Source organism: Eublepharis macularius, chromosome 3 (genome assembly GCF_028583425.1).
Source record: "Eublepharis macularius isolate TG4126 chromosome 3, MPM_Emac_v1.0, whole genome shotgun sequence".
Classification (NCBI taxonomy): domain Eukaryota; kingdom Metazoa; phylum Chordata; class Lepidosauria; order Squamata; family Eublepharidae; genus Eublepharis; species Eublepharis macularius.
Window position 1 is genome coordinate 103,058,220 of NC_072792.1, and position 13,509 is coordinate 103,071,728.

General features: G+C 40.7%; 1 protein-coding gene across 1 annotated transcript in view; it reads left to right on the forward strand.

The window, feature by feature from the left end:
• The window catches only part of ADAMTS5 (ADAM metallopeptidase with thrombospondin type 1 motif 5), a 108,483-nt gene extending 96,922 nt beyond the window's left edge, over positions 1-11,561 (forward strand). The window contains exons 5-8 of the mRNA XM_054975031.1: positions 2,313-2,496; positions 5,541-5,716; positions 9,480-9,655; positions 10,991-11,561. Of these exons, the coding sequence (XP_054831006.1) occupies positions 2,313-2,496; positions 5,541-5,716; positions 9,480-9,655; positions 10,991-11,561 (1,107 nt within the window). The remainder of the gene's footprint in view (positions 1-2,312; positions 2,497-5,540; positions 5,717-9,479; positions 9,656-10,990) is intronic.
• The last annotated feature ends 1,948 nt before the right edge of the window (positions 11,562-13,509 follow it).

A 13,509-nucleotide genomic window follows, 5' to 3' on the forward strand; every position in this document is an offset into this window, starting at 1 on the left:
GCTACAAAGTCATTGCCCAATTTGTTCAGTTTAAGATATTTTACATCCTGCTTTCTAATATGAGTCTCTTGCAAACACGCAATATCACATTTTTGTTTTAATAGCCAGTGGAAAATACTTTTTCTCTTATTCGGTGAATTGAGTCCATTTACATTCCAAGATAAAACTTTACACTCCATATTCATAACCTTGTTGTTGGTAAGTCCTTTTCATTGTCCCTCAAAAACTTTTCCATTTCTAGTTCAGATCTGATGCACTTTTTCACTCCTCCAAATTCAAAGGACATTCCTTCCAGTAATTCCCATCTGTACCTTATTTTCACGTCCTTCAGAATCTGGACTAAGGCTTTGTATTTTTTTCGATCTAGCAACACCGATCTGAGTAACTCCTTCATAATAATAACCATCTTGCCATCAACCTCCAATGGTTCTTGAAATTGTTTACTCACAATCATTTCTCTTATATTTCTAGTCATAAATTTCACAATCACGTCTCTTGGTAATTTCCTCTGGGTCGCAAATCTTGAATTTATTCGATACACCACATCTAGGATAGCCACAGTTTCCTCCTCCTCCTTTCCCAGGTATTCAGCTAACGCCTCGGAAATCTGTTCTTGGGCCGTCTTTCCTTCTACGTCCGGGAAGCCGCGAAACCTCAGCTGCTTCTCCATATGCTTGCTCTCCGCAACTGCCATTCTTCCCCTCATCACCCTCATCTCTGTTCGTTGCGTGTCTGCAAGGTTCTCCACCGCATTTTCCACTACGTTGACTCTTTGCTGTGTCACCTGCAGGTCATTTTGTATTGTTTCCATTCCCTTCTTCACTTCTGCCAGTTCATTCTTTACTGTCTCTTTAACCTCTTTCACCAGCTCAGGTTTCATATCCTTGAGTTCTTTAATCGCTTCTGAAAGTTTTTTATCCAAGTTCTCTATAGCCGTTTGCCACTCTTTTTTCGACATCGTGGGGCTTGCTTTACCTCGCTCCCACGAGTGTGGCGCTTGGCTTAGTGTCCTTTTATTTTGAATGTCCCGGTCTTTTTGCAAATAAGTCGTTTAAAGAGTCCAAAATGTCGGGCGTCTTTTCTTTATGGTTCCTCTATGGTTTTTGTAATCCAATATGGCTTACTTCCTCTTCCGCTGAAGCCGCAGCTCTTCCCCTTTCAAAGATGGCGATTCCCTTCTTCCTGTCATCCGGCAAGGGCCGCTCCTCTCCAGCAACTCTATCACTGTTAGGTACTTCCTGTTTCCCGACTTCCCACAGCAGTTCTCGCGATGGTAAAGCTTTCTCACAGCCTGATATCTCCTTGTGACCACAGGTATGTAAAACAATAGTCCAATTTCTTTAATAACTCCGTTTAACTTAGTCCTTTTTCTAATATAGTTCTTGCCGGATCCTCCCCTCCTTATAATCAATCTGTTGCAGTTTAAAAGTCTACTTTAGTTCTTCATTGCTTTAAGTAATCTGTCCTGTTTCAAGAGATAGTGATCTTTACCTTCTCCAGCACTTTTCGCGGGTTGTAATCGCTGTTTCAATCTCAAATTCCCATCAGCTCTTCTTACCCCTGTTGAAGCTTGGGCATGTAGGTCTTATGCCAACCGCATTGGCTCCAGGACTGCCGCAGAGATTTTAGCCGACCTGTCTTCAGGTGGGACCTCAAGGGACGGGAGAGAGTCCGTTGCGCAGGACGCCCCCTCACCCGCGATCGACGCGCCCTGAGGTTCTTAAGCGTTCTATGCCTGTTCTCCGCCTGAGAACAGTTGGCCGCGAGCTTATTTTGCCCCGCCGGCCGTTAAAACAGCAGCCCGGTCAGCTCAGCACTTAGAGCTGCGTTAGACCTCCATGGATCCCAAACCGGAAGTCATAAATCTGGGAATTCTGTTTTTCTTTTATTCGGGTGGGAGAATTGATGCCCCCAATGTAACACAGGTCAATTTCTTGAGAGTTCTGGACATGGTTAAATACAATTGCATGCCATGATGCCTATTGCTTTCTTCTGTGCTCTTATGTTTTCCTTGTAGTATTATATCTGCTCATTTATTAGAGGTGTTGCATGTAGGTCTCCCTCAAAACAGAGAGTTAACATGGATGAATCTTCAGATACTTTCCACCTTTTCAGTTCTTCGGTTGTGAAGAACTGAAAGCAAACAATTAAATAATGATGCATCATACTATGTAACAGATGTTTGGTAAAGAAAGACACCAAGATGAAAACAGCTGGATAGGAATCATAAAATTGGGGTATAAATGTCTATGAATTTGAGACTTATTTCTAGCTTTGGCTGGTGGTACACACTATTTCCCTTTATATTTCAGGCTTCAAACCATGGGAATTGGGGGTCCTGGGGGCCATGGGAACAGTGCTCTCGGACATGTGGTGGAGGTGTTCAGTTCGCTTATCGTCACTGCAATAACCCAGCACCTCGAAACAATGGACGATATTGCACAGGAAAGCGAGCCATCTATCGCTCATGTAACATCAATCCCTGTCCCATCAATGGTATGTTTTCCATTAATCACACCAGTATCATCAACAGACATTGCAACATTGAGGTACAGTGCTATCCAAATGCCATTTCTTACTTTAGTACAGATGTGGAAGATGTAGCTTTCAATAATATTTTATAGCCCATTGATAACTGGATTGTTAGTTCACTTGCAAATGGAAATCTGAGCTTGATGAACTGAAGCCCCAGAAGTGGAAGGTTGCTTTTTTAAATCTTGAATACCTCATTGCACATGTTTATACTACTAGCAAAATGGCTGTCATAATAATGAACAGAATATATATGGAGAACTTTCATATTTCAGAGATCCTAGTAGATGCAATTCAGCTCATCTCTGCATACAGTATATTATTAGGGTGTGTGTGTAATGAAAATCACAAGTTGTAAAAATCACAAAAATAACTTTCCAGGTCTTACTTGAGGTTGCTTGGTAGTTATAAACCCACCCCCCATGAAAAGGGTTTTTTTTTTAGCTCCAGCACTTACCAACAATGCAGCATGTGCTTGCATTTCACTTTGAATCTGTACAGATTTCCTGGAGAGTTTTTTTCTTTCCAATCAGATCATTTCAAGGGAGAAGCAAAGAGCTCTCCCAGCCAACTCCAAGCTGCAGAGAGCTGCCATTCACCTTCCCCATTCCCCCTTCCTTCTGCCTTCACTTCTCCTTGTGGGCTAGAGACTTTTTTTCCTTGTGAAAGTAGAAAAGCCGTGGCTTGTTCGGGGGCCCATACATTCAAACACTTTGCCCAATTTGCTTGGAACATGGATGTTCTTTGAATGACAAGAATAAGATACTGCATTTCAATTTTGACTATATTTGGTTGAAGCACAATGACTCCACCCCCCCCATATGTTTCCCATAAGGAATAATGACAGTGCAACGATGGCTGAAGGTGCATGCTCAGGGACCAGCAGAATTCTAATACTTTGCTTAATATTAATAACAGCAATAACGACTGTGGTTATATACCATTCTCTAGACAGATTAGTGCCCCACTCAGAGTGGTGAATCAAGTCAGTATTATTATTTTACCCACAGTATTGCTGGGGAAGAGAGGAGTGGATTACCCAGGGCCACCTTCTGAGCTCAAGTACTGGAATTTGATCCAGCAGAGTGCTGATTTGCAGCCCAACCACCTAACCACTGTGGGAGGGGGTCTGCAATAGAAGCCTTCCTCATTTCCTGAAAGGAAATAAATAACAAACCACAAAAAGGAAGGAAGGAAGTTTTCAGAGTTTTCAATGGAATGGTAAAAATTTATTTTTAGTTACTCTAAGAGTGGGAAAATGAAATGAATGCTTCCAATTTTCCACTAAATCCCCCCAGTGCACTCATGACCCACCACGTGTACCCACTCTCCTGCCTTTGCGCACAAAGCCCCTATGGCAGGAGGCTGCTAGGCAGAGCCTCTGGCCACCGCCCACTTCCCTGAGTTCATGAACGGTGCAGCTGGAGGTTATGTAGGGTGCGTGGGCAGTCGATTGGGTGTGGGGAGAGGGGTCACCCACCTCAGAAGTGCATGCAGATTGGTCCTCACGGTAGTTACCATCCTATTTTTTATTTATTATTTCAATTTATGAACTGCCCATCCTCAGGGCGCGTAGGCGGGACTGGGCACCAGGAGGATGGCCCGAGTTTTCCCATTCAATGGACGCCTATTGGCTATACCTCCTTTTTTCATGGCATAACTTTCCACCGCTGCTGGGGGCATTCCTAGGCCTGGAGTGGCTTTGGAAGCTGACTAACTTGTGGCCTGCCCCCTGCCCCACCCCCTCCACTGCCAGCGTGTGTCCGTGTGCCACACTTATGCTTCCACTCAGCTGCCAAGCATGCCTCCCAGTGGTAACTCATCTGTGGTAGGGCGCCTCGGGCAGCCGCTGGTGAAGGGGGGGTTATGCCCACATAAGTGCCATTTACGCCCATGCAAGCCTTAGTTCTCTTCCTATGCACTTTCTACACCTTCCCTCAGGATTGTACAGCACGTGTAGCTGTGCAGAGAAGGATCTACTCTGGGGATCTGTAAACTGTCCCTCCTTGTTTAATCTTTTTGAAACATAAGGTTTCTTTAGATTAGAGGGAGGCCTGTGTTCTGCGAGGTTTTAGTGCCATCATGTGCAAAAACAGCTGCACCAGAGCTTCCAGTTGGTCCTCCATCTCCTTCCTCATTTAAAAAAGGCCACGAAAATCATGAAAGTGGAAAAAAGCTAACAAATTTTGACCCCAATCCAGCAACCCCCCACCAACCCCCCCCCCCGCCCATCACATTAAATATTTCATTCAACAGCTTTGGATCAGAAACTGCAACAAACATTTTCTAGATCCCTGCCCCTAATATTTATGTCTGCTGCAAGACTCTTGGCAGTAAAGGTCAGATCATCATATATCCAGTACGAAAGTCCAGCTTCATCTGCAGCAGTACAAACATTGATGATTAAATACATTTTTTTTTCTTGCTTGAACTGGAAAGAAAGGAAAATCCACCTTCATGTAATAAAGCTGCAATAACTTGACCCATCATTTGTAACCCTTATAGGTTTTGGTAACACACAAGGGACAATAAGCAATCCAATGAGAATAGACCATGAACTGAGGGCCAAGCTACACATGACGAATGACACTTGAATGGCAAGTGTATTTCTCCCTGTTCACTTGCCCTCCACTCAATCCACTTGCCGTTCAAGTGTCATTCGTCATGTGTAGCTTGGTCCTGAGTGTACTGTCTTGAAGAGAGCAATTGCTGGCACAGGAATGCTGAGAGTAACTCCTGTATTTGTGATGGGATTAGCCCTCTGATCCCAGTAGTGGATCCTATTAATTTAAAATTGATGATGATGGTATTAAATATGAGGGAAAACATCTTGATTATAAAGCAATTCAGCAACAAAATGAAGCTATATAGAGAGGGGATGGAAGGTCTACAGGTGAGTCACCATATGTAGTTTTTGTTGTTTGGCTGATTAAAGCCTATAAACTTGCATATGATCTCTTCACATTCTGTCTTCAATGGCTAGTAATAAATGAAAAATCATTTTCCAGCTAAAGCTTTTCGTCAGGAACAATGTGAAGCAAGAAATGGCTACCAGTCAGATGCAAAAGGTGTCAAAACCTTTGTTGAATGGGTTCCCAAGTATGCTGGAGTGCTTCCAGGAGATGTTTGCAAGCTCACCTGCCGAGCCAAAGGAACTGGCTATTACGTAGTTTTCTCTCAAAAGGTAACCACTCACCATTCAAACTTTCAGACATATAAGTACTTTATAACTTTAAATGCATCTGTGTAACAAGGTGGCTAAAGTCTGTTCAAATCTACCAGCCAAATATAAAAACTGTCTTCGTTGTTGTTGTTGTTGTTGTTGTTGCTTAAAACGTTTTTGTGTCCTTTCCACTCAGAGTCCCCAAGAACATGAAAATATGAAAACATTTGAATATTAAAACAGCATTCAATATAATACATGAAATAATTCAATAATATATATATAAACAAACCCCAGAACCAAGAGGGAGGGCCAAGAACAGTTATTAGGAGCACGCCAAATGAAACAAAAAAGTCTTCACTTGCTGGCAGAAGACAACTTTAGAGGGAGTCAAACTGATATCTTTGGGGAGGGAGTTCCAAAGCTTAGGTGCCATGACTGAAAAGGCCCTTTTGTAAGTTGCCACCTGTCTAGCCTCAGATGGCAAGGGCACCTGAAGCATGTGTCTGAGGACCACAAGGCAAACTGTTTCCTCTTCTTCTTCCTAACTGCTTCTGGCCAAACTGTTGCATTTTTGTTCCCTTCCCCTACAGGGCTGGTGACCCCTCTCTATCACTATCATTAGGCTTGGTAGAATGGACTTATTTACCATGATTGCCACTGTCATTTGAGTGTTCTTGGTGTTAGCTTGTCACTAGGAGCGGGAATGATGAAAAGGAGATGGACTGGTTGTTCTCTGTGGGAAAATGTGTACCCTAAACTTATAGCAGCTTGCTCCCTTAATTAGATGTTAGCTTATCTTCTTCAAGTTTCCATGAACTATTGTTTGGCCACTTCTACTATGAATTGGTTTCCCTGGAAAACAAATGCTTTTTCCCATCAAAAGCTACATGCAAAATGGAGACTGTACTTTTAGGACAACAGTTGCATCTAAACTTCAGCAAGTGCAAATACTCCCTCCATTAAAAAAATACCTTGTGAAATTAGCAGAGCTATACTATGCATCATCATGAGGATAATTTGCTGTCTGAGGGCCAAGCTACACATGACGAATGACACTTGAACGGCAAGTGGATTGAGTAGAGGGCAAGTGAACAGGGAGAAATACACTTGCTGTTCAAGTGTCATTCGTCATGTGTAGCTTGGCCCTGAGATTCATGGTCTTTGGAACTGATGTAGTCCTGCTAGTTTCTGGCAAAATGTCACCACCAGTATGGTATGGCACAATATTAAATGAGGAGGAATTATAACAGCCCACTTTCATGCCCAATCACTGTTAGTGTTTACTAGTTTGTTTTATATATTTACAAACTTATATTCAGTCCCTTATCAGGGCCATCAAGGTAGCTAATAGAATAAAAATATCCATGATAAAAAGCACATCTTAAAAATCAATAAAAACATATCATACAATACAATGCAATGCAATACATATAAACTGCAATAAAATATATTGTACATGTACATATAAAATACAATAATATATATATACATAAAAGCAACAATTAAAAACAGGGCAAGAAGCAGAGATCACTGAGGGAACACCAGATAAATCAAAGAAATAAAAGGCTTCACTTGCTGGCAGAAGATGGCAACAGGAGGAGATGGGGACATCTCTCAGTGGAGAGAATTCCAGAGTTTTGGTGCTACTACTTAGGGCAAAGCTACAAGTGACGAATGACACTTGAACGGCAAGTGTATTTCTCCCTGTTCACTTGCGCTCCACTCAATCCACTTGCTGTTCAAGTGTCATTCGTCACTTGTAGCTTGGCCCTGAGAAGACTGTCTTCCAGGTTACCGCCCAGCTAATCTCAGAAGGTGGGGGCACCCAAAGCAGGACCTCAGATGACAACTGTAGTGGTGCAGTAGGCTCCTAAGGAAGTAGATGGTTCTTCAAGTATGCTGGTCCCAAGCCATGTAGTATTTTAAAGTCAATACCAGCACGTTGAATTATGCCCAGAAATAGATTGGGAGCCTGTGTGGATGGGCCAAGACTGGATTGATATGGTTCCTATGACCCAGTCCAGTCAAGAGTTTCCAAACTCTTTTCAAGATCAGCTCCGTACAGAATGTAAATTAATCTAGATATAACCAGGGCATGCATCACAAGGCCAGATATTTTCTACCCAAGAAAGGCCTCAGGGGGCTAACCAGTTGAGGCTGGTGTAAGATCCCTGGTTTATCCAGCAATAAGCTTGGGTCCAAGAGCACTCTCAAACTATGGACCTGTTCTTTCAAGGAGAGTACAACCTCATCCAGAATAGGTGACACATTAAGTCCAGGTCAGTCTTTCACTCACCAATCACACTTCTGTTTTGTTAGAATTAAGCTTCAGTTATTTTCCCACATCCACTCCAAAACTGCCTCCAAGCACTAGTTCAAGGTCTCTACAGGCTCCCTGGGAATGGCTGGAGACATGAGATAGAGCTGAGTGTTATCCACATATTGGTGACTACCCAGCCCCAGTCTCCAGATGACCTCATCCACTGGTTTCATGTAGCTATTGAAAAGCATAGGGGACAAATTGACAAGGTTCCCCAGCACCAACACCTGAAACCCTCTCTTCAGGTAGATACAGAACCACTGCAAAGCAGTGCCTCCTAGTATCAGCCTGAACAGTTGGTCCAGAAAGATACTATGACTAATGGTATGAAAAGCCACTGAAACATCCAGGAGAATCAACAAAGTCACACTCTCAAAGTCACACTATATACATCTAGTATATAACACCATACCTGTATGTATGTATGAAGTTGCCCATTTCCAAATGAGAAAAGAAGGATTATTTCAAGCTTCATAGCTGGATAAATGATCCACATGGAAAAATTCTTGGTTGCCTACAAATAATAATAAAATCAATCAACCAACCATCCAAAAGTAAATCTTAAAACCTACAATTTTAACCCACAATGAGAGCTGCTATAGCACAGTGTTTAAGTGGTTCGGATGTGACTCAGCATTCCGCTGGTTTCCCACTACTGCCATGATCTCAGTAGGTGGTCTTGGGTAAGCCATTCCTCTCAGCCCCAGCTCCCCAGCTGTATTGTGGGGATAATAATAACACTACCTTATTCACTGCTCTGGGTGAGGCACTAATCTGTCTAGAAAAATGGTATATGTGCCATTATGTGCACATATAGTGTGGTGTAATGGTTAAGAGCAGCGGTACTCTAATCTGGAAACTGGGTTTGATTCCCCACTCCTCCACTTGAAGCCAGCTGGATGACCTTGGGTCAGTCACAGCTCTTCCAGAGCTCTCTGAGCTCCATCCACCTCACAGGGTGGTTGTTGTGTGGATAATAATGACATACTTTGTAAACCTCTCCTAGTGGGTGTTAAGTTATCCTGAAGGGCTGAATATAAATTGAATGTTGTTGTTGTTACTACTACTACTACTACTACTACTACTACTACTAATACTAATAATAATAATAATAATAATAATAACTGTGCTTATATACCACTCTTCTAGACAGATTAGTGCCTTACCCAGAGTAGTTAACAGTGTTATTATCCCCACAATACAGCTGGGGAGCTGAGGCTGAGAGAAGTTGATTACCCAAGACCACCTATTGAGCTCCTCCTCCTCCTCCTATTATTACTACTACTATTACTACTACTAATATTGCTGCTACTGCTATTACTGCTGCTGCTGTTGCTGCTGCTGCTACTACTACTACTACTACACAGTGAAGGGAGCTTTTACTCTTAAAAACTTGTATCCTAGAAATCTTGTTGGTGTTTAAGGGGCTACTGAACTCAGATCTTCCTCTTCATCTTACAGGTGACTGATGGAACAGAATGTCGACCGTATAGTAATTCAGTCTGTGTCCGTGGCAAATGTGTGCGAACAGGATGTGATGTCATTATTGGCTCAAAGCTCCAGTTTGATAAATGTGGGATCTGTGGTGGAGACAACTCCAGTTGCACAAAAATTATGGGAACCTTTAATAAAAGGAGGTAGGAATCTATAATAGTCATGATTTTACAAGTTCACTTCTTTGTGGCAATAGTAGCCACACATGAATTTCCTTTTTAAAAATGTGTACATACAGAAAACAAAAAAAAGCTAGTTAAAAGTAAAGACAGACATGGTAATGTGTAATGGAATGGCAAATGGTAAAGTGTAAAGTGTAATGGAATGGCAAACAATGCCTTGGCATATAGCTAACATGTTCAACTACACTGTGGAATGTCTGTCTTGAGCTTAAGTGTTTTAAAAATTATTTCATATGACACTTTGAGGTGGTACTCATCACTGAACAATTGATACCACTTTATTGTGGTGGGTATACACTAGATAAAAAACACTGCCTCTAACAAAATCATTGATAACTGTTCCACAAAACTGAGCTACTATTAAATCCTGTTAAATCTGTTATACAAAGTTGTGTGGCCCAATTCATATATTTCCCTCAGCAGTTCCCTTTTTAGAAGGTGACATTGCATGAATCAGACCTCCCCCAACTGGATGATCGCAAGGATGCCCTGGTTCCCATTATGGACTGTTGGCACAGTGCAGAACAGTGGCTTATGCCAATTGTCCACCATGCTACTGCAGTTCTTTATGTTTAGGCCCCACTGAAATACTGTAGATTTTCATCAAATATATTTTGTGGATTGTCTTCAAATTAAGAAATATAAAGGTCTAATAATTAATAATAATACTCAAGATTAATAGTATTCTTTGTAAAGTTACAAGATATATATTCCATTCTGTTTGATTTTAATGTGCTTTCCTATGGTAGGAAGCATCCTGTATTCTCTACAAAATATCTCATGAAGAACATAAATTTAGCAATGGAATCATTGCATTTGTAAGGGAGGATGCACTAAAAGAAATCAGTATTATTTGGACTTGGGTATCCAGAATACTATATATATTCAGTATTCCTAATATTCAGGTCCAAAAATACCAATACATTATTCAGATTCAGACCCTATGGAGAAATCTTTCTGGGGGCTTTTTTCAAACAAACTACACCAAAATTTCAGGGAATCTAGTCCTGCCTGTCTACTAAAGATAATAGACCTTTCATCTCAGAGGACTGTTAATTCCAATGGGTAGTAGACCTGGTGTCTGGAGGCAAGATCTCCCTTTGCAGTTACTAAGTATTACTGAAACTTACACAGTAGTCCCAAAATGAATTCCTAAAATAATATATACACTTTCCAAAACAATATATACACTTCTGAAATTTGGGGGAAACAATAATCATGCCCTTTCTGAATTCAGTGGGTTTCAGAAAGATCCTCAGTTGTTCTTCATTAACATGTTTTTTTCTCCTTTTTTAGTAAGGGCTACACAGATATTGTGAAAATACCTGAAGGAGCAACACACATCAGAGTTCGACAGTTCAAAGCAAAAGACCAGAGCAGATTCACAGCTTATTTGGCCCTGAAACGGAAAAATGGTGAGTACCTTGTCAATGGAAAGTACATGATCTCAACTTCGGAAACTATAATTGACCTCAATGGGACTGTCATGAACTACAGTGGCTGGAGTCACAAGGATGATTTCTTGCATGCAATGGGACATATGGGGACAAAGGAAACCCTTATAGTACAGATTCTTGCAACTGACCCAGCTAAACTAGTGGATGTCCGCTACAGTTTCTATGTACCAAAGAAACAAGAACAAATGACAAACTCTGTCCCAAGCAACAGCAGCAGTAACAAACTGACACCATCGCTCATTCAACCCCAATGGGTAACTGGTCCATGGCTTTCTTGTTCTCGAACATGCGACACAGGCTGGCACACAAGAACTGTCCAGTGCAAAGATGGAAATGGAAAATTAGCAAAAGGATGTCTTCTATCTCAGAGACCTTCAGCATTCAAGCAGTGTTTGCTTAAAAAATGTTAACCTGTGGTTGTGTGCTTCTTAAAAAGGGGTCTCATGAAGTCATATTCAACAGACTGATGCAAGGTCTACCCAAGCACACAGAAAAGCCAACAAATCAGTATACTTTCATATCGTCTGAAGTTATGGGCAGAATCTGCCTGTTTGGACCAAATGAAGATATGTACTGCTCTGAGGGATTGCAAGGTGACCTTAATATGTTGAAGAAACTAAGCATTAGTTGTTAAAAGCCCTTTGTATCTGCAATTAAGAAGAGGATAAACCAGGGAATGGATGATCACGGATTATCTAAAGGTTATAGAATCATCTCCCTTTCCTTACCTACCTCTAACACAGTATGTCCTTAGACAACTTATCATACATACCCATGATGCCACAATATTTTATATATTTGTAAATACCTTTTCTTTGGTATGTCACTTTATATCACTTGACCTTCTTTCAAAAGAACAACATCCTTTCTGTATGATTGACCAAAGTTTTTCTGCAGCCATGGTGGGGCTCTTTCACCTTTAAAAAATGGCTGTGGATCTTTTACTGGAAAATTTTACTGGAGCTTGCTGCTTTAAAAAAATAGATTTAATACATTTTTGACATCAGGAGATACATTTTCATTTTAGGAATTTCCTGACAGTGAATTAATTTCTATTTCAATGCTTTTCTTACAAAAAAAATTCATTTGTGGGCACTTATACAGCAAGAAAAATAGCTGCTAATATGTTTTAGTAATAGAACAAATAAGAAGGGTATCCTCTGTTCTCTATTAACAATGTAGAGAAAAAGAAATGATGGACAGAGTTCAGTGCATGCCTCTTGTGAACCTTTGGGCATGTGCAGCTTTTTCATGTGGTATGGAGAACAACAGAGGAAGAAGATGGGTGGAAAAGAATTCCACATTTGGGAATTTCATTCACAGGAGAGGAATAAGAGGAAGATGTGGTGTGCCACTGACTGATGCCCTAAGTGGCCAATAATGCAAATACTGTGAAACCTGTTCACATCTTTCTCCATTAGTTTCACAGTGGCTCCCTCTGGAAATCTAAGCTGTATTGTATCTATTCCCTAATGGAGAAGCTAAAAGTCAGAAACACAGAAGTGATTTACAGTACAATCCTAAGCAAAGTTACATCCTTTTCCTGTCCACTGAAGAGAACTCTGCTTAGTATTTCATTGTTAATGTATTTTGCAATACTTCTGATTTTGGTATGCTTTTCACCAGCTAAAACATCCTAATCCAGAGATCTGCAGATGCTCAGATTTGTATACAATCTCTTGTGTGCACAAACCGCCCGTTATTTCAATAGCACGAACCAATTTGGGTATGTGGTTGTATGGACAAGTGGATTGGATCCTTCCATTAAAATGAATGGAATGTACATCAAAGGTTCTATGACTGAATGGAGGGAGGCATCCATGCACATTTTCATGTCATTATTAGCTAATTCTTTAAAGCAATAGAAAACAACTTTGGAGGTGTTGCATTTTTTTACATTAATGACCATAAGGAAATTAAACCACATTAAGGTATGGCAGTTATAAGCTGCTATGGAACAAAAGGCTTTCCCCACAGATGATACGCAAACTAGGAGCTTTCCATTTTAGAAGAGTAACAGATAAATACCTCATGACAAATATAAATAAACTTGTGGATCATGTTTATATAATATGGATAAAATATTATATATGGGTAGATAGTATGAAAATAGATTGCACCTCTTTTCAGTGCCTTACACAAATAGTGAAGCTATATAAGTACAGGCAATTATAACTTCTTTAATTTCCAGTTGATTTTAGTTACAGACTTCAGTGGAGTCTGATTATCCTGAATATTAAAATTTCATTTCCATTAATGTTTTCATATAAAATCTTTGCATTGGCACATTTGATTGCTGCACCAGATTAACATGTCATTGCATCTCTGAAATAAAGTCAAGATTTCTAAAGTTGATTC